At 52.7% G+C, this 19,728-nt stretch overlaps 8 protein-coding genes across 8 annotated transcripts; 2 read left to right on the top strand and 6 right to left on the bottom strand.

Annotated features, from left to right (window-relative positions):
* Positions 1-314: 314 nt before the first annotated feature.
* Positions 315-1,181, bottom strand: PG985_013970 (uncharacterized protein; the record flags this gene model as incomplete). The annotated part of the gene is made up of 1 exon (XM_066833736.1): positions 315-1,181. One exon carries the CDS (start codon positions 1,179-1,181, stop codon positions 315-317), a length of 867 nt encoding a protein of 288 aa, XP_066678476.1.
* A 478-nt stretch (positions 1,182-1,659) lies between these two features.
* PG985_013969 (uncharacterized protein) lies at positions 1,660-2,696 on the bottom strand (the record flags this gene model as incomplete). The annotated part of the gene is made up of 2 exons (XM_066833735.1): positions 1,660-2,218; positions 2,305-2,696. The coding sequence occupies 2 exons, from the start codon at positions 2,694-2,696 to the stop codon at positions 1,660-1,662; spliced, it is 951 nt and encodes a 316-aa protein (XP_066678475.1).
* A 671-nt stretch (positions 2,697-3,367) lies between these two features.
* Positions 3,368-4,219, bottom strand: PG985_013968 (uncharacterized protein; the record flags this gene model as incomplete). Its single annotated transcript, XM_066833734.1, has 1 exon — positions 3,368-4,219. The coding sequence occupies one exon, from the start codon at positions 4,217-4,219 to the stop codon at positions 3,368-3,370; it is 852 nt and encodes a 283-aa protein (XP_066678474.1).
* A 2,448-nt stretch (positions 4,220-6,667) lies between these two features.
* On the bottom strand, positions 6,668-11,312 carry PG985_013967 (nucleoside phosphorylase; the record flags this gene model as incomplete). The annotated part of the gene is made up of 6 exons (XM_066833733.1): positions 6,668-7,434; positions 7,887-8,299; positions 8,365-9,334; positions 9,384-10,049; positions 10,103-10,719; positions 10,777-11,312. Coding segments are annotated over 6 exons (3,969 nt in total), but the record flags the coding sequence as incomplete, so codon positions are not given.
* A 1,020-nt stretch (positions 11,313-12,332) lies between these two features.
* PG985_013966 (uncharacterized protein) lies at positions 12,333-13,479 on the bottom strand (the record flags this gene model as incomplete). Its single annotated transcript, XM_066833732.1, has 3 exons — positions 12,333-12,499; positions 12,631-12,813; positions 12,894-13,479. 3 exons carry the CDS (start codon positions 13,477-13,479, stop codon positions 12,333-12,335), a joined length of 936 nt encoding a protein of 311 aa, XP_066678472.1.
* A 698-nt stretch (positions 13,480-14,177) lies between these two features.
* Positions 14,178-15,283, top strand: PG985_013965 (bZIP transcription factor domain-containing protein; the record flags this gene model as incomplete). The annotated part of the gene is made up of 2 exons (XM_066833731.1): positions 14,178-14,201; positions 14,270-15,283. The coding sequence occupies 2 exons, from the start codon at positions 14,178-14,180 to the stop codon at positions 15,281-15,283; spliced, it is 1,038 nt and encodes a 345-aa protein (XP_066678471.1).
* A 114-nt stretch (positions 15,284-15,397) lies between these two features.
* Positions 15,398-17,122, bottom strand: PG985_013964 (Elongator subunit ELP3; the record flags this gene model as incomplete). The annotated part of the gene is made up of 1 exon (XM_066833730.1): positions 15,398-17,122. One exon carries the CDS (start codon positions 17,120-17,122, stop codon positions 15,398-15,400), a length of 1,725 nt encoding a protein of 574 aa, XP_066678470.1.
* A 1,054-nt stretch (positions 17,123-18,176) lies between these two features.
* Positions 18,177-18,959, top strand: PG985_013963 (ubiquitin conjugating enzyme (UbcA); the record flags this gene model as incomplete). Its single annotated transcript, XM_066833729.1, has 2 exons — positions 18,177-18,437; positions 18,513-18,959. 2 exons carry the CDS (start codon positions 18,177-18,179, stop codon positions 18,957-18,959), a joined length of 708 nt encoding a protein of 235 aa, XP_066678469.1.
* Positions 18,960-19,728: the final 769 nt, after the last annotated feature.

Below are 19,728 nucleotides of genomic sequence, written 5' to 3'. Positions count from 1 at the left end.
TGGAGCTCCACTACGTAATTATTGAGGATCGCAAAGTAATCGAGACTACAAGTTCCTGCCTTCCATCGTGCCTGTTAACAAAAGTGAAGAGAGGTGGCCGACCAGTTGCCATTGCGGATCAACGTTCATCAAGACTGAATACTTGCCAAAACGGTCATCGTATATTGGGAGATACTAATATTAGATGATAAATAAAATATGAGACTTTTACACTTTCTTTCTAAGTTTATGTTCATGGCGGTAACTTGCTCAATCCCACGACAGGACCTTTCTTGTGGCCCCGATTCTAATGACTCTGGGTCTGGCCATAAACACTAGACACCAAAGATCGGTCTGCCCAGCAGCTGCTCCGGCCCTCCCCTCACCCTTTCGAACAACCCAAACAGCTTCTTGTACGCACAGCTCTGGTCCTGCCGTGGCGGCACCCACACAATATGGGGCCCGTTTCTCCGTAGACCATTAACAGCCTGCAGGGCGTCCAGCCTATCGATCCAACCGGCGAAAAAGTGATGCGTGCCACCCAGTATCCCCATGAAGTCTCGGGTGGCTTTGGAGGCATTGGCCAACGGACCCGACGACACGATCCACGGCGCGTAGATCTCCCACGTCCGCAGGTTGCGGAACCCCAGCCGCCGCCACCACTGCCGCCGTCCCTTCTCCGTTTGGAACGGCGAGCTGGACTCACTGAACAGTTCGCGCGCGAGGTCGTAGTGAACCGCGAGGTGTCGGATCACTTCGGATCCCATGATGAGGTCCAAGTCGCCCCGGGTGAAGCTGCGGTCCAGCACCACGAGATCCATGTTGGGACGCCACAGCACGCCTCGCCCGCCCTTGAGAGGGGCGCCCAGCCCAAACGCAGATTGTACTGTGCCGGGGACGCGGAGGAAGGCACACCTCGAGGCACGGCAGGCGGTCAGAAGGGGGGATTGCTGGTTATATATGCACTTCATCTCCAGAGACTCGGTAACAAACCCGCCAAGTTCAGTTTGGCGGCCGTGTCGCTTCGCCAGGTTCAGCTGGAGAATATGGGGCTCCGAGGCAGCATGCTCCCAGATCATTAGTTGGAGTTCGGGAGGCAGCTTTGGAAATAGCGTGAACTGAGGAGGCTTCGCTGCTAGACCATTCTCAATACAGTGAAGTTTCTTGTAAGGGGAAAAGAGAGGTGGCTGGGACGGCGCCATTGTTCGTGATAATCAGACGAGAATGGGTTATAGTTTATCGATAAGCTTGCTTTTTGAGGGACGCACACATACTGGTGCTTGAGAGTCTGGAAGAATATATATGACACCATGCAAGGTTAGGTTGCACAATTCGGAGATACGTCCCACGACCAAATGGTATGTTGAGTTAAATCGTTCTCCTTTTCAAGTGCTATCTCCGACTTTAAGAATTGATTCTTTGACGTTGTAGACTGAGTGCTTATACTGTGAATATACTGTATTGGGATGTCACAATGAAACAAGGAACAATTAATACTGCCAATAAGATAAGCATCAGTATACTAATATCACGACCAACCGAGATGATGTCAATCATCATCGTAGCTTCTACACACCTCGAGACTAAGTACTAAGAGCCGTTTGGTGTTCTTGTAACGACGTAACCAAGTAGAAACCATCGTACAAATACCGCCAAACATAATCGCTCTTTCTCCATGACTTACAAAGAGAACCCAGCCAGATGTCTCGCAACCCCAACCCCAGCACAAGACCCCGCGCTCATGCCCGTGAGAACGGACCGCAAAGGCGAACAGCAATCCCCCGCCGCGAACACACCCGGGGCAGTGGTGGAGTACCAGATCGGCGATACCTTGATGCCAGCCTTGGGGTCCATCTCGCAGCCCAGCTGCTTAGGCAGGGTCGGGTCGACGGGCGAGTCGGGCGCGTGGCCCATGAACGCCACCACGTCGTCGGTCCCCGCGTCGAACTCGAGGCGGAGCTTTTCATCGTTATCGTTCTCCGCGGCCTTGGAGATTCGCACCAGCTTTCGGTTGTCGACCTCGATGGCATTCGACAACTGCTTCTCGGCGAGAACTTTGGACACTTCCTCGGCCAGCTTCCCGTCTCCCTGGGTGTAGAGCTTGACGCGCTTGGCGAACCGGAGCGCGTCGGCGGCGAAGATCGGGGCGTGGGAAGGGTTGCCCAGCGGTCCCGTGGCCAGAACGCCGGCTACTTCGGACCCCCGCTTTTCGTAGCCGAAGCAGAACAGGCAATGGTAGCTTGAGCAGAAACATGTTACGTTAGCACTCGTCCAGCGACAGAGGACCAAAGTATAAGATGAGAGAAGGAGCCTACATGAGTTTACCGTAGTTCTCCCGAATACCCCGGGATATCCGGGTGCTTCTCCTCGACGCCGAAGGCCAGCACGATCTTGCGACCCTTCCAACGCTCCCCCTTGTCGTCGACGACCTCGAAGGTCCCGTCTTCAAGCTTGGCGGCCGACACCAGTCGCCGGTCGACGAACCGGACCAGGCCGGTCTCCTTGAGCTCGGCGCGCGATTTCTCACGGAGGGCGTTGGGGCTCTTGTCGCCCCAGGCGGGCACCATGTGGACATGCTCCGCCTGGGCGTTGCGCGGAGTACCGTCGTCGAAGATCAAACTGGTGTGGTTCGCGCGATACAAGGTCAGGGCGGCGGAGAGGCCGGCGTGGCTTCCACCGACGATGATGGCGTCGCTGATTTCCTGTGATGGTGCCATTGTCGATAAGATAGGATTCAGTAGAAAATGTGTCGTGAAGTGTAATGTAGGGGTGTTGGAGATTGAGGACCAAGAATCAAGGATTGAGTTAGTTAGGAAGATACGTCAAATATTTAACCTCGCGTAGAGGAGGGGAAGAAGCCAAGCAGTGTTGGATACTGACTTCTGGTGCGCAGACCCAACGGCACGGGATATCCCTTGCATAGAGTACCCACCTATTGAGTAACCCCTGAATTGACATATCCCACCCACCATCCAAGCTCGGGCACCGGTTGCAATGGATGCGATGTAAGGGCTATGTCGTGTATTTTCCTGTACTTGCTAGGTAGCCATCTACTCTTCTTTTCTGGTAGTGCATGTACAGCGCAACTTCCATTTGCTCTGGCCAATTCCAGTCACGGCAAGAAAGACCCGGGTACAGGACCGAGTGCAATGCAACAGACGCATACCCGTAACCACCCCGCCTCAAATTACTGTTTGTCACGAGCCGTAAAGCTAGAAATAACATCGATAGTCTATTTACCACTGCATGGCATGGATATACGCAGTCCGCAAAATAATGTATTCAAGCAAGATGGTATACCACCAACTCCTAACCGCAACCCACCAACGCCATCGCGATGTCAAAATGATAAACTAAGTAAACGCCCAAGTCATCCGTACTGCTTTGGCTACAGAGTGAACATAACGGCCAGTACGCCAAACAAGGCAACCGACACCAGGCCCGACGCACTAAACTCCCCCACGCCAGACGCCGGCGGCGCGGACTGAGCGGGAGGAGGCGGGGACCCGGGAGGCGAAACCGTAGGGCTGACGGGCGTAGGCGACGAGGCGGGAGGAATTGTGACAAAAGTAGCGTTCGCAGACCCACCCCCGTTGGCGCCCCCGGTGGGTCCCACGGCACCTGTCGCTCCTGGCACCCCTTGACCACCCGGCGGCTTGCCACCGCCCATGCCGGGAATGCCCCCCGCCGGAATCGGCACCATACAAAAGATGCTGCCGATGTGGTTGGGAGTGCCGACGGTGGGCGCGATACTTAGAGGGGTGCCGAACGTGAAGGCGCTGCCCGCGGGGGTGCCCGTGCCGTTCTCCTTGAGGTAGGGAATGCATGTGATGTCTGCTAGCGGCGGCGGCGGGTGGCCGCCCGTCACCTCCGTCAGATATAGGGCCGCGATCTTGCCCGACAGGACGGTGCGGTTGGCGTAGACGCCGCCGATGGGGACCAGGACGGTGGTGTTGGTGCCCTTGCCACAGGCGTCGTCGGCGGCGGGCGACTCGACGATGACGTGGACTTGGGGGCGACCGCCGGCTTGCTGGGGACCGCTACTACCTCCGGAGGGTGCGCCGGTCCCTTGGGGCTTTGGATCGGCTTGTGTAGCGGTCTCGGAGTGGGATGCTGAAGGAGCTTGAGAAGAGGGAACCGAGACGGAGGATGCAGTGGTGGTAGTGACCGGAGGCGCACCGGCTGCCAGGACAGCTGTCGCGGCGGTTGTCGCGATAAGGGCGAGAGCTGTAAATTGCATTGTGTAAACCAGCGGTGGCGGGTGCAAGATCTACCTAGCAAAAACAGAGAAAGGGACAGGATACAGAGAGCAGTGGCTGCGGCCCTTTTGGTTACCCAGGTGGACGATTATCTAAAATAAATCTGTCTAGTAGGGTCCTGTAAGAAAGCAAAAGATATATGGGAGTGGAATACGCTAAATGCTTCATCTGTCGAGAAAATGATGGGCGCCATATCTACTTATACGTAGACGAAGCTCGGCGTGAGCTTACTGCTCAAATGTGACCAGTTTTGCTAATATGGGCGGGCCGTTAGTGCTACGGCAGCCTGCAGGAACCTTACAGCATTGGCGGATGTAAGACGCAGATAGAACCTGGGGGCTGACTGGAAGAGTTGGAAAAACGACAAGGTCAATCAACCAGATTCAGTAAGATTGGGATGATCGCAGGTGGCTTAGATGAAGGCTGAGGATGGATTCAATCGACGCCGCAAACGCCTGCTCACCCCCCACAATCCTTCAGTCCCGCAGTGGAGCTGTGTTTCTAAATTTGGACCACCCGCTAATGTTTGTTAGCCCAGGCTAAGTTGCCATCTATCCCCATGCGATTCGATCCACGGCACCGAAGATGCAGTGCGACTTCAACCGGATTCTTTTCTCTCATAGAATGGTCTTTTGAGATTTAAGACAAATGTCTGATCTGGTTCTTGGTCGAACGCCGAACGGGCAATTATTCAATGAGGTGAGATCCACATTTTCACTCATCGCATCGCACAACAAGCTATTTCCACGGCCGTAAATGCCACCTCCGATCTACTCCAGTGCTGCTCATCACTGCACCCAGTACTGCTAGATACGTCATTGGATTGATCGGAACAATTCACTTAATCAGCTGAAGATTGCCAACGACACCAGCCTGGCTGGTTCTGATGGTCCAACCGCATCGAATCCTTCCGGGTCAATTGCCCCGCATTCCCTGATCCCCGTCAGATTCTCTCAGCTGTCCTCGAATCCAACCCCAGATGTGAAGGATCACACAAATGGAGTATTTATGAGCCATGCCTTCTTGATAAGCCACGTGTATCACTTCAACTGACAATCCGTCCTAAATCACGTGGGCGCCATCTGGTTAGCCGCAATGCCATGTGGCTGAACAGCAACCAGCACTCTTGTCTGAGGTATATAAGAGAAGTTGAATGGCAAAGACTGCAACAAGTCCCAGGACTCATTTTTATGTCCAGATTGCCACTATAGTAGATATCAAATTCAGGTAAGTTTCGTTACAGCTGGCCCATCTCCTGGGTTGGAATCATAAAGTGTAGACGGGTTTTGACATTCGATTTTAATTGTTTCCTGGTGGTGCTTGTGTCTTGAGAGTGGTGAAATGTGATCGGTGAAAAGCCGAGACACATTGGGGGAAAAGGCGACATATAGGTGATTAGATGCTTGGACCTTCCTAAAGTGTTTCTATCCCAAAGTGTTCTTGGACTGAAAGGACTGCCTGCCGCAGAAGGCGGGAGAAGGGGATGCCAATGAGCCTCTCATCGTGCTAGTCGAACATATTTCACCGCACAAAACGTCAACTTGTAATTCAAAAGTCGTGAAATCAATGTGGCTACGAGGTGTTTTAATTATTCAGGTTATTCAGGTAGAGGCGAGCAGGGTACTGTTACAAGGGCCTAAGGGCCTATCAGCTTAGGATACCGCTGTGAGCAAAGCAACAGTACGCGATCTGGAGCTCGCATCTTCACAGACCTAGCTGTCTGGATAAGTCCGGACCTACCTCTTCAGTCCATCTACTCCTCCGACAAACTCCCTGGCTTCATCATCGCACTTTTCATCGCCTCTGTGATCCGCCATTTTGCTCTCGACGGTTGGCTATCATGTGCACCTACACCATTCACCGATGTGCCTGCTCGGCTCGACAGATCATGGCCACTACTATCGCACGGTGTAGCAAACGCCAGGAGCCAGAGAAGCCCCACAAAGGAACCGAGGACAACACTACCCAGGAGACAACTTACATCCTGAAGTGTAAACACTGCCCGGTTTACTTATCGCCATCTGACAGCTCGAGCTCGGGCTCTGACCCTGCTTCGAGTGACTCGGACACATAGTCGAGGAATCATGTAAGTAATGCTATGTTTTACCTTGAAATAGCCTCATAACTTACGCTCATAATCCCAGGTTCAGTACTGGGACTGTTCACGAAGATACGATACAATCACGGAATGCAGGTCACGAAGAATGAGATTGGTGCTCTTGGTGGGGGGAATGGCACCTAGAAGGCGACTTTGCTGTTATTTCTTAGTGCTTTCGAGGGGACAAGAAGCTGCATCTACCTATAGCTAAGATAGATGGTGTGCAAGGCTCTCTTTATGGCATTATGGCGACCCTTCCCTTGAGCAATAGCAGCGGCATCTAAAGACGTGAAGCGCTATCTTGCAGTGGAATCTTCATTCGCCCAGGAATTTATATCGAGTCGGCACTATCGGGAGAAGTGTCCGCAGCAGTTGACTTCTCATCGGCATCCTTGTCTTCAGAATCAAGATCTTCCGTTCCCTCTTCTCCTCCCTCTTCCAAGTCGTCATCTTCTTGCAGGATGCCGTCGATGTAGACTGCAGGCTTCAGTGTATCCATGAAGTAAGGAAGGCCACCCTTGTCGAAGACCTGGATCTGGGAGTAGTGAGCCGCACAGATTTTGTCGAAATTCTTATTGCGCCGCAGTCTAAACCCCTCCGTCTCTCTGTAAAGGTAGTAGATGGGCTGGTCGGTCTTGAAGTGGTCGTGTTGGCAGTCCTCAGACTGGAGCTGCGTAGTAGCACTGGTGTCGCCGGGGTTTTCGTCGACCTCTTGGTCCTTTGGTGCGGCAGCGGGCGGTAAGAAGACGTCGAAGCAAAGGTAAACGTGTTTGCGGCGAAGGTAAATCACCAGGAGCTGCTTGGTCAAGACGGGAGCGGGATCCCCGTCCAGACCCTGAACCAGTCCCTTGCAAGCCTTTTCGGCACGCTTCTCGGCCCAAGCCTTGACATGTGTCGGTCGGCGACACTCTTGCCGGTATTTCTGCCTAGTGAGGCACCGAACGGTACGACCGGCTTCCAGAGCCGCACGCGATTCCCTATCCCATTGAATTGCGGTCATGACGCCAAGTTCAAATTGAGCTGTCTTGAAGTTGTTGTGCTGGTGTGGGCAAGGAGACGATGGGGGCTCTGCCTGACCACTGCGATGACGGGGACGACCTAGGCAAGCATTTATAGTCACTTTCAGGCTGGAGGGGTAGTTATTTTTCTGATGCGATTTGTGTAAGGTGAAATGGGTGGCAAAGCGTGCGCTTCAGGAAAGTAAAGGTGATTGTTAAGGTCCAAGCATGAATAGCCTGTCTGAACTTGTTTGGCAAGTTACTCAGGGCTAAAAGGTCGCTAAATAACACCGTCTGGTTACTTGTGCTTCACCACTCTGTTTACAAACCTCTGAGAGTCGATGTTGAGATATCTTGAAATTATTTCAACGTTTACCTTCTTAAAGTACTTTGTTGAGCCTCATGTCGTTCACGGTGGCTTGGTATGACTTGGGAAATAAATAAAAGCTTGTTTGGCATTTCTGTGAAATGGCAACTGGACTTGAATCTACGTGCGACCTGAAAACATCCCAATCAACTTCTGCCTTCTGCGACTAGGCTCTTCCACCGTACTGCTGCTGGTATCCAATAATGCTGTTTGTGGACGTTTATTCGACTGGTGCGCCTCTGAAGCAACCTCGGGTCCTTCCGACGACCGTGGTGAGTTGCCTGGGGCAGCACTGCCGTCGCTTGACGCGCCCATACTGCTTCCAATGCCGCTGTCGTGGAACGTCGCTTCCAGGTCATCTATCGACAGCTCGGGCTGTCCTACGTCTGGATCTCCCTTGTCCCCCCAGCGAAGTGGAAAACCTCGGCTGTGACCGAACAACAGTGCACCTCGGGGTGATGCAGCCAATGAAGGGCTTCTCAAGTTGCGCGCCCACAGTTTCGAAAACGTTCCTGGAAGTAGTACCTGTACTCTGTCCGGGCGGTTGTTGGTTTCCCCTGTACACCGACAGATCTCAAACGGTTGAGTAGGCGCGTGCCTGAAAGTTACACGCATTGGTATGTCACAAATGGAAATGAAGATGAACAAACAGGTTCGACTTACCAATAAATGTCATCAACAAGCCTCAATGGCGTTGTGCGCTGGCTTCCTCTCTTCTGTATGATTTCCTGTATATCTGAGACACAGACAGCCAAGTAATCACAAAGAGGAGGGACATTGGTGTTATAATTGCAGCCACTGCATGCTCGCACCGGTGGGGTGTGATCGGACTGGGGAGCCGGTCGAATGAGATCCCCAAACCCAGAACCAAAGAGCGTTATTGCCTGGATCGCCCTGATGAAGTCGACCCAACCCTTTCCTCCCGACTGTAGCGTGGTTATTCGAGGCCAGAAAGGGTCCTCGTCCGTGGCGATGTCCATGAAGTCGAACCCTTCCAGTTGGCGATGCGTGGTGCATTTCACCCGAAACCCGACACCATCTTGAGACGTAACGTCGGCTTGGTGCGCCATTATCTGCTCCAAGATATCGCATATGCTCTCGATTCTATCCTTGAGGCAGTAGTCCGTCTTCGTTCTCATGATGACGGTAGATTGCACGCCAGCAGTCGAACTGCTTGTCTCTTCTCGCAGGCTATCCGGCTTGGAATAGAGGGGAAGGGCAGTGTTGTTCCGGTTCGTGAGTATGTGGATTGCGGCGCTCTTCCCGTCAATGTCCGGTGGAGCCTCCTGGAAGCCCGACTCTTGGAACAGGAAATGTGACTTGAAGGCGTCCGTCGCGTCCCGCTTCAAGGAGGCACGGACGAGATGCAGCAAGGCACTAACGCCATCGACCAGCCACGCTCTCCGCTCGACCACGTCGTAAAGAACCACAAACTTCTTCGATATCCACTTCAGTCGCATGGTGTAGTCGTCTCGAGATCGTACGTGCACCGCCTTGTCCTTTTTGCCAATGATGCAGGACACACCACCTGTGATAAACTGGCCACCGACAATGGAGACTTTCTCAAAAGCACAACCTGGACGTGGCTTCGGCAATCCGGACCAGTCAATCTGGTAGTTCGCCATGCGAGAACCTGTTGATATGTCAGTCAGGATCTCCAAAGGTATGGGGTAACCACATACCAGTATAGACGATGGTTTCGGGACACCAGCCAACGATATGCCGTGAGGTCACAAGATCACTGATTGTTAGCCCACTTGGATAGGAGCAGATATGATCTTTGATGCGGCTATCGGAGAAAGACAAGTAGTCACCGTCTGGGGATGTGACCGCATGCCAGAAGATGCATCCATCGCTCATAGCAGTTGGTATAAGGGCGGTGGAAAAGCCTTTGATCATCAGTCTCCCACCGAAGTTGGAAATCTTGCGCGATCTTGCCAGATCAGCCATCATTTCTAGCGGAATCTCGCATCCTGGGACTGGGTCTTGCCGACAAGGGGTCATGAACCCAGTAACTACCACCGGGTTTCCGAAGAGGCCCATCCAGCATGCCCCAGTCCCCAATGGTGGATTCATTTCAGACCCATAATTGATCTGAAAAGCAAGCTCGTGCTCTACAGTACGTCTTGAGCTATCATCTTTGAAACCTGGGCTTCGTGGGACACATGATGTCAAACCATATGTGGTGCAATCTTCCCGGGTCGAAGCCCTAAGAGCCCCGGATAGCCATGTCAATATCGTGGCCACTTCTGCAACTATATGAGGAATGCCATGTATGCGAATAGTCAGTACATCCTCCACAGACCCTTGAATGCGAGCCGATAGTTCTGTGTTGCCGAAAATAGTACCTGCCGAATATGAGTGAAGAAACAATTATATGGGAATACAATGTACAACTCACAATCATGCTCCATACTCACGTCATCCAGAAGTTTCTGGAGTAACTCGAGGACCTGCAGACCCGTCCTTTTCCAGATGGAACCTAGATACTGCCGTACTGTCGAGGCCCAAACTCGTCCAGTAGACCCAGTCAAGACAATGATTTGGGGCAGCACCTCGGACCAAGGAGTTGGATACCCCTGGGACTCGAAGAATCGCAACATCCAAGGTACTTCAATTTGTACAGTCTGGGTCGTTGGCCGTTTTCTGGGACTGACATGAAGCTGAGCCTCTCTGTGCATTGCTGTCAGAACCACTTCGCGAACTTGCTTGTGCATATCAGCAACTCCTTCTGTGACCATATCAAGGGCTCGGTGAATCGCGTCCTGCAGCCACGCATATGCCGGGGAGTGAAGAAGGATGTTGCTGTACTCCTGTAGCTCGGGAGCGTCCTCAAACTCCTCTGGCGGGCCCGAATAATGAACCCATTGGTATTTAACACCTGACTGCATCTCCTTCACGTCATTCTTGCTCTTCCAAGGTGAAATTTTCTCATCCACAGGCATGGAGCCGGCCTCTTCAACTTTAGAATCATCCCCCTCATCGGTGAAGGACTCTATGATCGCATCCACAATATGACTGTGGCAAGTTAGACAAGCGTCCCAAGGAATCTTGGAGATAAATATCCAAACTCACGGATTATACCGATGGACGAGATACATGAGGCGACAACATTTCGTTTCAGGGTCTTCCCGGCCTATCCTGAAAGCAAAATCTTCTAGGATGTGTGGAAGAGCCTTGGGCAGTCCTTGCAGTTGGTTTCGTTCGATTGAAGGAGGGAAAAGAGTGTCAATCTCCTGAGCAATTTCAAAAATTGCTTTGTCCAGCCTGGTAGTGCGAAGGCTGCTTGTATCCGGATATACTTTCCAGTCCTTCTTCCTCATTTTTCCTTTTGACTTGGCCGATTCGTACACGTCCGTTACGAGCTCTTTGCGTACGGTCACACCAGAGGACCCATAGCCCGAATCTACCGCACCTCCCGGCCAAATACTTACGTCGAAATGTAAGCCAGGCGGTTTATCAAAGCCAGGATGCTGGGAAGTACTCGGGAGGCCATCAGTGACAATGTGTATAGGAGTTCGAGGCGTGGCAAATTCAGTGTAAGGCGACTCAGAGCTCGAAGTGCCGTGGTCAAATAAATAAGAGCGATTGTCGTTTGACAATGGGTCCGAGGTGCGAGGATAGCTATGCTGAAAGGACCCCTGGTCGATATCTGAGTTGGGTTGGTAGCCTCTTCCATAACCACCAGTCGAGGTACTGACTCTGTCGCCTTCCTGCTCGCTATCTTGACTATTAACATCGCTCGTACCAGGAATAAAAACAACTCACTGTCGCGTTTGGTGCCGTGCAAGCAGATCCGCTCTGTGGAACGCTCTATCGCATCCGGGGTATTGGCAAAAATACCCGGGATTCTGGTGACTTAGCTGATGGCGCCTGTGATTGTCAGAACGTAGTATTCATCATTTCGTATTTGATTCCTTTTCGGTACCTCAGATGCTCCGGGCGAGTGAATGCCTTTGGAAGAAAAGTTTAGTATCACGCCCAATGTGTCAACTCGCGGATTTCATGCTCACCTTAGGCGGCTTGCATATTTCGCAAACGTGAACCGGCACGCCTTTTTTCGCTCTTGAGACACGGCCCGTGATGGGCGTTAGCTTGACAGGAGGTTCAGGATGTTCGGACGCCGTTTGAAGAAGCCCATCATTGCCGTGATCGTGACCACTCTTCTGTGTGCTCATAGCTTTTATATCGAACTGGAGTAGTTATTAGACTACGCAGGAAGTTTTTTATTGTTTTTGATGCGACATGTGCAGCTCGTCGAGGAATCCGCTGTATTGGTGTTTACACAAACAGGACAATTGGTTCAGTAGTAATGGTAATCAAGATTGACCAGTATTAGCAAGACTAGGGGTATCGATAATGCGATCAAGGTACGCCGTAGGATGAAAAAGCTATATGTTTTGGATATATTGGGAAAATGACAGACTTTGATGTGGAAGAAAAACGTCGGTAACATCAATAACCTCCCAAGTTCACTGACAGCCTTATCTGAATTGATGACGGGATCAAATCACTTATATTACGTATCAATGCAACCCGATGATGGCTGTTCAAGAGGCACATTGTGGCTGAGTCCTCTGCACTGCTTACTCTCTGCATGAGGAATGCGGCGGGGCAAGTACACCTGACAGCTAAGCCCAGCCCTTAAGGCTGACCATGAAAAGGAAAGGGTCCTTCTCCACATCCTCCTTCCTCTGCATGAGCTCCTCAACGTCCCAGTTGGCGTGAACGAACCGGTCCTTGAGGAACGCCGCCTCGGAGCTGGTGGCCCAGTTGACAAAGTCGCCCGAGAGCTCAACTGTGAGTACCAACCAGTAACGTTAGCATATGCATATGAGGCTTTCCAGAATGCTCGAGCTCATCCATTGAAGAAACCCCAAGGGTAGTTATTCAGAGGGGTGAAGTGAAGAAAGGCAGAAAGAGACATACCGTCATCCCATGGCAATCCCTCGGCCTCCTCGAACGAAGAGACAAGTTTCTTAGTCAGGGGCGTGCGGATCAATCCCGGATGGATCTGCACAACACGCAGCTCAGGGTGCTCGTTGCCGAAGTACTCGAACATCTTAGTGGCCGCGGAATTACTGGCGCGGTAAGAAGAATAACCCGGCATGTCTGTTTTCCATGCACGCGCCAAGCCAAGTCAGTCATCTACAGATATGGTGTGAGAAGCAAACAAGGACTGCCGCGCTTACAAGCCATGTGGAGAGCCGCCGTCGAGACGTGGACCACGACCCCGCCGTCGGCCGCGACGGGCGCAAAGGCGCGCAGCAGATTGAACCGGCCGCGGACGTTGACCTCGAAGCCCCGCCACCATTCGTCGGCTTCGGCGTCCTCGATCGAGACGAGGTCGGGCAAGCTCCCCGCGCTCGCGACGAAGATGTCGACCTTCTTTTCGTCGTTGTCGCTGCTGCTGCTGGCACCAGCGAAGTCCGCGAAAGCTTGCTTCAGCGCTGCGGCGTCTCCCGTATCCACGGTGTAGACGAACACGCGGGTCCCCAGGCCCAGGGCCTCGATGGTGGTCTTTGTCTGGTTGAGCGTGGACCCCGTACGGGCTAAGAGCGCGATGGCGTCGACCCCAGACTTGGCGAGAGACAGGGCGCAGGCGGCACCGATGCCCGAGCTGGCGCCGGCCACCACGGCCGTCTTGCCGCGGTTTGACAGCGCTGGACGCGAGGGGTCGATGGCCGCGTAGGTCTTGGTCCGGTAGGTCTTGGTCACCGGTCGGTATAACTGCTGGAAGAGGGCGTCGCCATCGGTGGACAAATTAGATGCTGACATGGTTGATGGTGATGGTTGCGATTGGCAATGTAGATAAAAGTAGCAAACGCAGTCGAGCAATGTATCTCGGAGAAGTAGGCAAGCGAAAGCTTGCTCTGAAGATCCGAAGAGACGAGTCAAGTTGGAGAATGGCTGATAGTTCGGATGGTGAGTCCAAACTGGAGATGGAAATACTCTTTGTTCGATTCTAGAATTGACATATACTGCTCTGTTGGAAGGACCTCCAGTAATACCATCGCATCAGGAGAATGCTGCCTTTTATATCCAGTTGAAGCCATCTCGCACAAAAGGGTCAACGAAGGTCTCATTCCAGCCAGCAAGCCAGTTAGCCCATGTTTTGACTCCTGACAAATCCAATGACGCATTAGTAAACTCATTTTAAACAGTTTAATGTGATGATGGTGATAACTGAGCGCCCTGGACGGGATCTAGCATTCAATTCTTTCACTTCGGTGGGGAGGAGTTTGGGTGTTCTTACTTTCGGAAGTGATGTTACGTGATCGGAGCAATTCATCACCCATCAACATTGGCCCGCTAAAATTCCCAGCTAGGGGTCCCGACGTTTAGTAATAGGCCCGGAGCCCATCAAAACCACGCCGAGACCCCCAGGGGGGATTGTGTAATCACGTAACTTCACACCCAACATCACCCCGAACAGATAAAAAAACACCGGCAACGTAACAAGTCTGCATGAGAATATGGAGGCAGAACAGGAGTTGAAGGTGAGCAACCTGCCGTGTTACGTGGTTTACCTCGAAGCCGGGACATTTCCCAAGCTGACAAATTCCAGCGGAGGCGGGAGCGCGGCCGCCAAGCACAGGCTGCCTTCCGAAAAAGACAAGCCAAAGCAGCGCTGTCGATCCAGGAAGAGAACAAGAGATTGGAGGAAGCCATTGAGTCTATTGTCCGAGCCACGAGCAGCGATGACAGTCCTAAGCTACTCGATGCGATCCGCCACGCTGCGGATACTGCAGGCATAGAAGCCAAGCATCTGGAACCCTCACCTGCTCACGATGTTGCACTATTTCCTGATGCAAGAGCAGGTCATCCGAATCCTTCTTCCTCCACCAATACACAGGACACGGCATCCGCCTCAGAGCTGATCGAGGCCGGGGCTTCCAAGACTTGGGCAGTTTCGCCGGGCACATGGAGCAGAAGTTACCGGCCACCCATGACCATCGGCAATTTCTGGTTTGATCCGTTGAGGTCTACAAACATCACCACAACATCTGAGGACGTGGTACCCTATGTTGGCCGAGGCCGTTATACGCTTGGTGGACTGCTATTCTGGGGCGTCCTTGATCATGTCGTCAACGCGTGTACGCACACGCATCATCCAAGATCTTGCAAAGACCTGCAGGCAATTTTGGGTCGTTCAACAGCCCATTCCAAGTCACTCAACAGACTCAGGCCAGAGTTCATCCACAACATGGCAAAAGCCGGTTATCAATACCTGCAGGACGGCCGCATTGATGGCACATATACAAGTTCCACTGAGCTGAGCTCGCTTGCGGTGATGAGAAACATGGTCGAGGATGACTATGCATCGGAGGGTCAAGATATCAGTGCCTGGCTGTTACCAAGAGATGTCGAAAGGCGAGTGCGACAAAGGCTTGGGCATCAAATCTTCGGCCGCCTTGAGCAAGCCGCCTTGGCCCCGGAGAGTTCTCCAGCGCATATCGCACTGAAAGAAACCATCCGTAAGATGGTCGATGCCTTCATGTGTTTTGGCAATGGCCCAGCTTGGAAGGGCAACTTCGTGGACATGGTTTTCGGGGAATGGGCTGCACTGAAACCCCGCTAATGCCAACATGTTGTTTGTAAGAATCCTTCCAAAGGTCGTGAACGCCGGCTCGGCCTTTTGATGAAGCATGCAACCCTCCTTGGGATTGAAGTCCTAAAGATGCGAGCCGGAACTTCAAGACTCGGGCTGAGGTCGACCATCCAGCCATTTGCTCATGTAAGGTCCATCGAGCCAGTAACCCAGTTTCTTGTAATAGCTTCGCACGCCGACGCCGCTAATGACACTGATCTTGGCGCTTCCATGCTCCTCTATCGCAATGCGTTCGGCCTCTTCCATCAGCAGGGTACCGAAACCTTGATGCTGGAACTTCTTGGGGTCTCGGGCATGCACCGGTACGGCAGTACCATAAACGTGGAGCTCTCTGACCATGCTCGTTTGCTGGCCTGTAAGCTCCTCGCGATACGTGTACTTCTCTGTGCACTTGCGCAACCGCAAAAGCGCTACCAAGATGTCTTGCTTGGGATCTTCGTAAGCCAAGAAAGTCTCCCAGCCTCCGTTGGCGGTGTAGTCACGACGAATCAGCTCGATCTGGTTAGGTCGGATCTTGTGCTTGACCTCGTTGATTCCAACCTCTCGTGTCCGTACATCTCGGCATGTGGTACCAAAATCCTTCATACGCGCCAAGGCAAGCTCTCGAAGGTTGCCATTCTCGACACCCGAAGTCACAAGCGGCATGGGGATATCTCGCTGGACACGGTAGATACGCGTCCACGGCGGAACCAATGCCAAGATCCTGGCCACCAAGTCCACCAGGGCGTTGGGAGTGTAGTTCTGGTATCGACCGGTGCGCCAAAGCTCATACAAGCCCGTGCCCCGAATGACCAGGGTGGGGTAGATCTTCAGACCGTCTGTCCTGAAGGCAGGGTTCTCGAAATATTCACGGAACTGGTCCATATCACGCTCCATACCGACGTTGGGAAGGTCGGGCATCATGTGAGAGACGACCTTGAAACCGGCATCCTTGGAGTAACAGAAAGTCTCGGCAACCGCGGCAACGGTGTGTCCTCTGTTGGAATCGCGCGCAACATCTTCGTAAAGGGACTGAACACCGATTTCCAGACGTGTACACCCATACCGCAACATATCCGTCAAGTGGGAAGGAAGGCAGTAATCCGGCCTTGTCTCAATGGTGATTCCTACGCACTTGGAATTGCTCATCTCGCCGGCCTCGACAGCCTCGTCGACGTTATTCGTTTGGTAGCCGCTCAGGGCATTGTGTAGTTGCGAGATGAACTCTTCTCTGTAGGAGGTTGCTAGAGACATGAAGGTGCCGCCCATTATGATGTATTCAACCTTATCAACCGAGTGACCGAGGGACTTGAGCTGGTCGACTCGGCCGCGAGCCTGCTCAAAAGGGTCGTATCTCGCCCGGATGGCGCGCATCGAGGTGGGCTCATATCCGGTGTACGATTGTGTACTGTATTCGAAATCCGAGTCGGGGCCGCCGGGGCAGTATACACAGATGTTTCCAGTGTATGCGATATGCGGGCAGCGATGGGGCTTGCACATGACAGCCACCACGGCGATACCAGACGACGAACGAATCGGCTTCGCCACCAGCTTGGGCAAGATATACTTCTTGTAGTGTTCTGGCACGGCGGCGATAATCGCCGTCAGGGGTGGCAGGTTCGGGAGCTTGTGCTTCCTCGAAAGCTTGGCTCGCAGACTGTTAAGGTTGATGTCCTTCTTGGGGGCCTTGGGGTCCTTGGAGGATTCGTAGTCTTCGATCAATGCGTTGGCGACGTCGGCGCAACAGCGCAAGAAGCGCTCGTTCTCGGGCGGGAGATTGGCATCCTTCTTGCGGATGGTCGCGGTGGTCGTGACGGTTGTCGTCGCCATCTTGATCACGTCGGCTCGTGCGATGATGTCGGACGGAGATGGTGTACGACCAAATTCGAATGGAGTGTGGATTGCCAATTATGGGAATTTGGCGGGGGAGTAAGGAAAAAGTTACAGTGATTGTAGCGGTAGACCTCTTATCGATAACCCTCCACCCCTCATTAACCCCACATTATATTACAGCTATCCGATCTTTGATCTTGCCAGGTCATGACGGCTACGTCTTACGCCTGCCCATTTGAAATTGTTCTGTATTCCGGAAGGAACTAAAAGACAGGCTGATCGGCACAAAGTGAAGTAGCCGGCCTACGGCGGGATGATTGGAAACTGGTGAACTTATGATGGAACAGCCAACGACTGAACGGCTGGCTTAAAACGGTGTCATCTGCAATGGCCCAGGTATGGCACCCATCTTGGGCATGAAGCAGCCGTACGAACCAGCAGTTTAGTTCAATGTCACATAGTACCTTACCTACGCCATGCATGCAAGTCGAGACATGACATCAGATATGTGGCATCAATGCTCCCTGATTATTTTATACCCAGCATCTGATTTCTGACCTGTAGTAGGTTGAGACTGAAGAAGTTGTTCAGTCTGATACCTGATTTTGTGACTATCATCTCTGTGGCCTCCTTTCTGCACTCCAAGAACTGATAGGTGCTTGCTTAAACCTAAACAGCCAAACATTCAGGTGCAAATGTCTCTGTTTGGGGCTGAACCGCCACTGCTACTTTTCCAGTCGTTGCATGCCACCTATTCTGAAGCTGGAGGCAGGGGCCAGGCCAACGGACAGACTTTACATCCACCCAAGACATCCTGCTGCATTTTTCCCCACTACCTAATCCATCTCCAGTGGGAAGGAACAACCCCTCCATCGCCCAGTCCCCAATATTGCCCAGGGCAGCTGTGAGATACAAAAAAGCAACATTCAGCTCAACAAGCCTCGGCACCCATCCCTTCAACTGACGGCGACATTCTTGGTTTCGTCTCTTCTTTTTCCAACATCTGTTCTTTTCCATTACTGCCACTCGAGAACAGCAGCAGCACAACAGCATGGCTACTTCGAGTAGAACCCGGCGTATCGCCAAAGAGCTGGCCGACATCAAAGCCGACACCACCAGCAAGATCACAGCCGAGTCCGCCGACTCCAGCGACCTGACGCACCTCAAGGCCACCATCCCCGGCCCCCCTGGCACCCCATACGAAGGCGGCAGCTTCGTCGTCGACGTCCGCATCCCGACCGAGTACCCTTTCCGCCCGCCTGTGATGAAGTTCGACACCAAAGTTTGGCATCCCAACATCAGCAGTCAGACCGTACGCCAGTTCTCACGCATGCCCCTCTCTGCAAGAAGCAGCACTTGGCTAACCATCTGATTCTGCGTATTATAGGGAGCTATCTGCCTCGACACGCTCAGTACTGCCTGGTCGCCCGTCCTGACCATCAAGTCGTCCCTCCTCTCCCTCCAGTCGCTGCTCGAGAGCCCCGAACCTAAGGATCCTCAGGATGCCGAGGTCGCTCGCATGATGATGTCCGACCCCGATGGCTTCAATTGGAAGGCTCACGAGTGGGCTGTATCACACGCCGGCGCCCCGCGGAATACCAAGTTCCAGGGCGTCCGACCGCGAACCAACCTGGCCACACAAGAGATCGACGAGGCCCAATACCACGGCTATAACAGAGAGCTGGTGAACCGCTTCGTCAGCATGGGCTTCGATGTCCCGCGTGTGATCGAGGCTTTCACGTTCGTCGGCATTGATAAGAACAATGGCGACGACTACATCCTCGAGGAGGCATATATGGGTGACGTTACAGCGCGACTGCTGGGTGAGCCGTAGATCGACCTGGTTTGGCAAGAGAAGACATGAACGATGTCAAATATCGGCGTTTACGGCGTTCCCCCGGGCATTATATTAGGTGGGAGGACAGTTATACTATGCAGGACTGTTACAATCCAGAAATGGAGTTTTTATTTTTCGCATTACGCTTCCTTGGATAATTCCATATTCCAGTGATTCACCTTCGGTATATGCATGATTCGTTACGTCCGCGGGCGGATCAAACAGGCAGAGGCTGTCGACGAGCGGGCGACATCGTACCTTTTATCTTCGAAATTATAAAAGATTGGCCGAGGCTCCGTTGAACTCATCCAAGAAGATATGTTGCCTATTGCATAAACGAGGTAAGTCTATGTTGTTCTTGGAGCGCGAGCTGATCATCAGCATAGCGAAATCAGCCAAGGTATTACTTGCAAATGGTGGATGCGTTCATGACTCCTCCCTGGACGAGCCATGTTGCTGGGGTATCTCCCCTCGGGCAGTATGGCACATGGCTGTGAGAGAATGGCAATGATTTTATTCCGAAAAATTCGCTCTGCGAGCGAGGTGATAATTGCCCAGAAAGAGACGCCATGAGAGAGCATGTACATATTTACTCAACTTGGAACTGAGAAAACCGTTCGCAACTGTGCGCTGTCGGGTACATAATGCTACAGCTTTCAATGATACAGCAATGTACGCCCTCGGATTTGCTGTCGTTGGAATATCATACGAGCATCCACACATAGTCGATCAAGGAGAACAGGAGAAGTATGGCATATCCTCCCTC

This window comes from Apiospora marii (assembly GCF_038362585.1).
Source record: "Apiospora marii strain CBS 49790 chromosome Unknown utg000011l_segment0_segment0, whole genome shotgun sequence".
Classification (NCBI taxonomy): Eukaryota; Fungi; Ascomycota; class Sordariomycetes; order Amphisphaeriales; family Apiosporaceae; genus Apiospora; species Apiospora marii.
The sequence above is the reverse complement of the archived record's forward strand: the minus strand, read 5'-3'. Positions and strand labels throughout refer to the sequence as shown.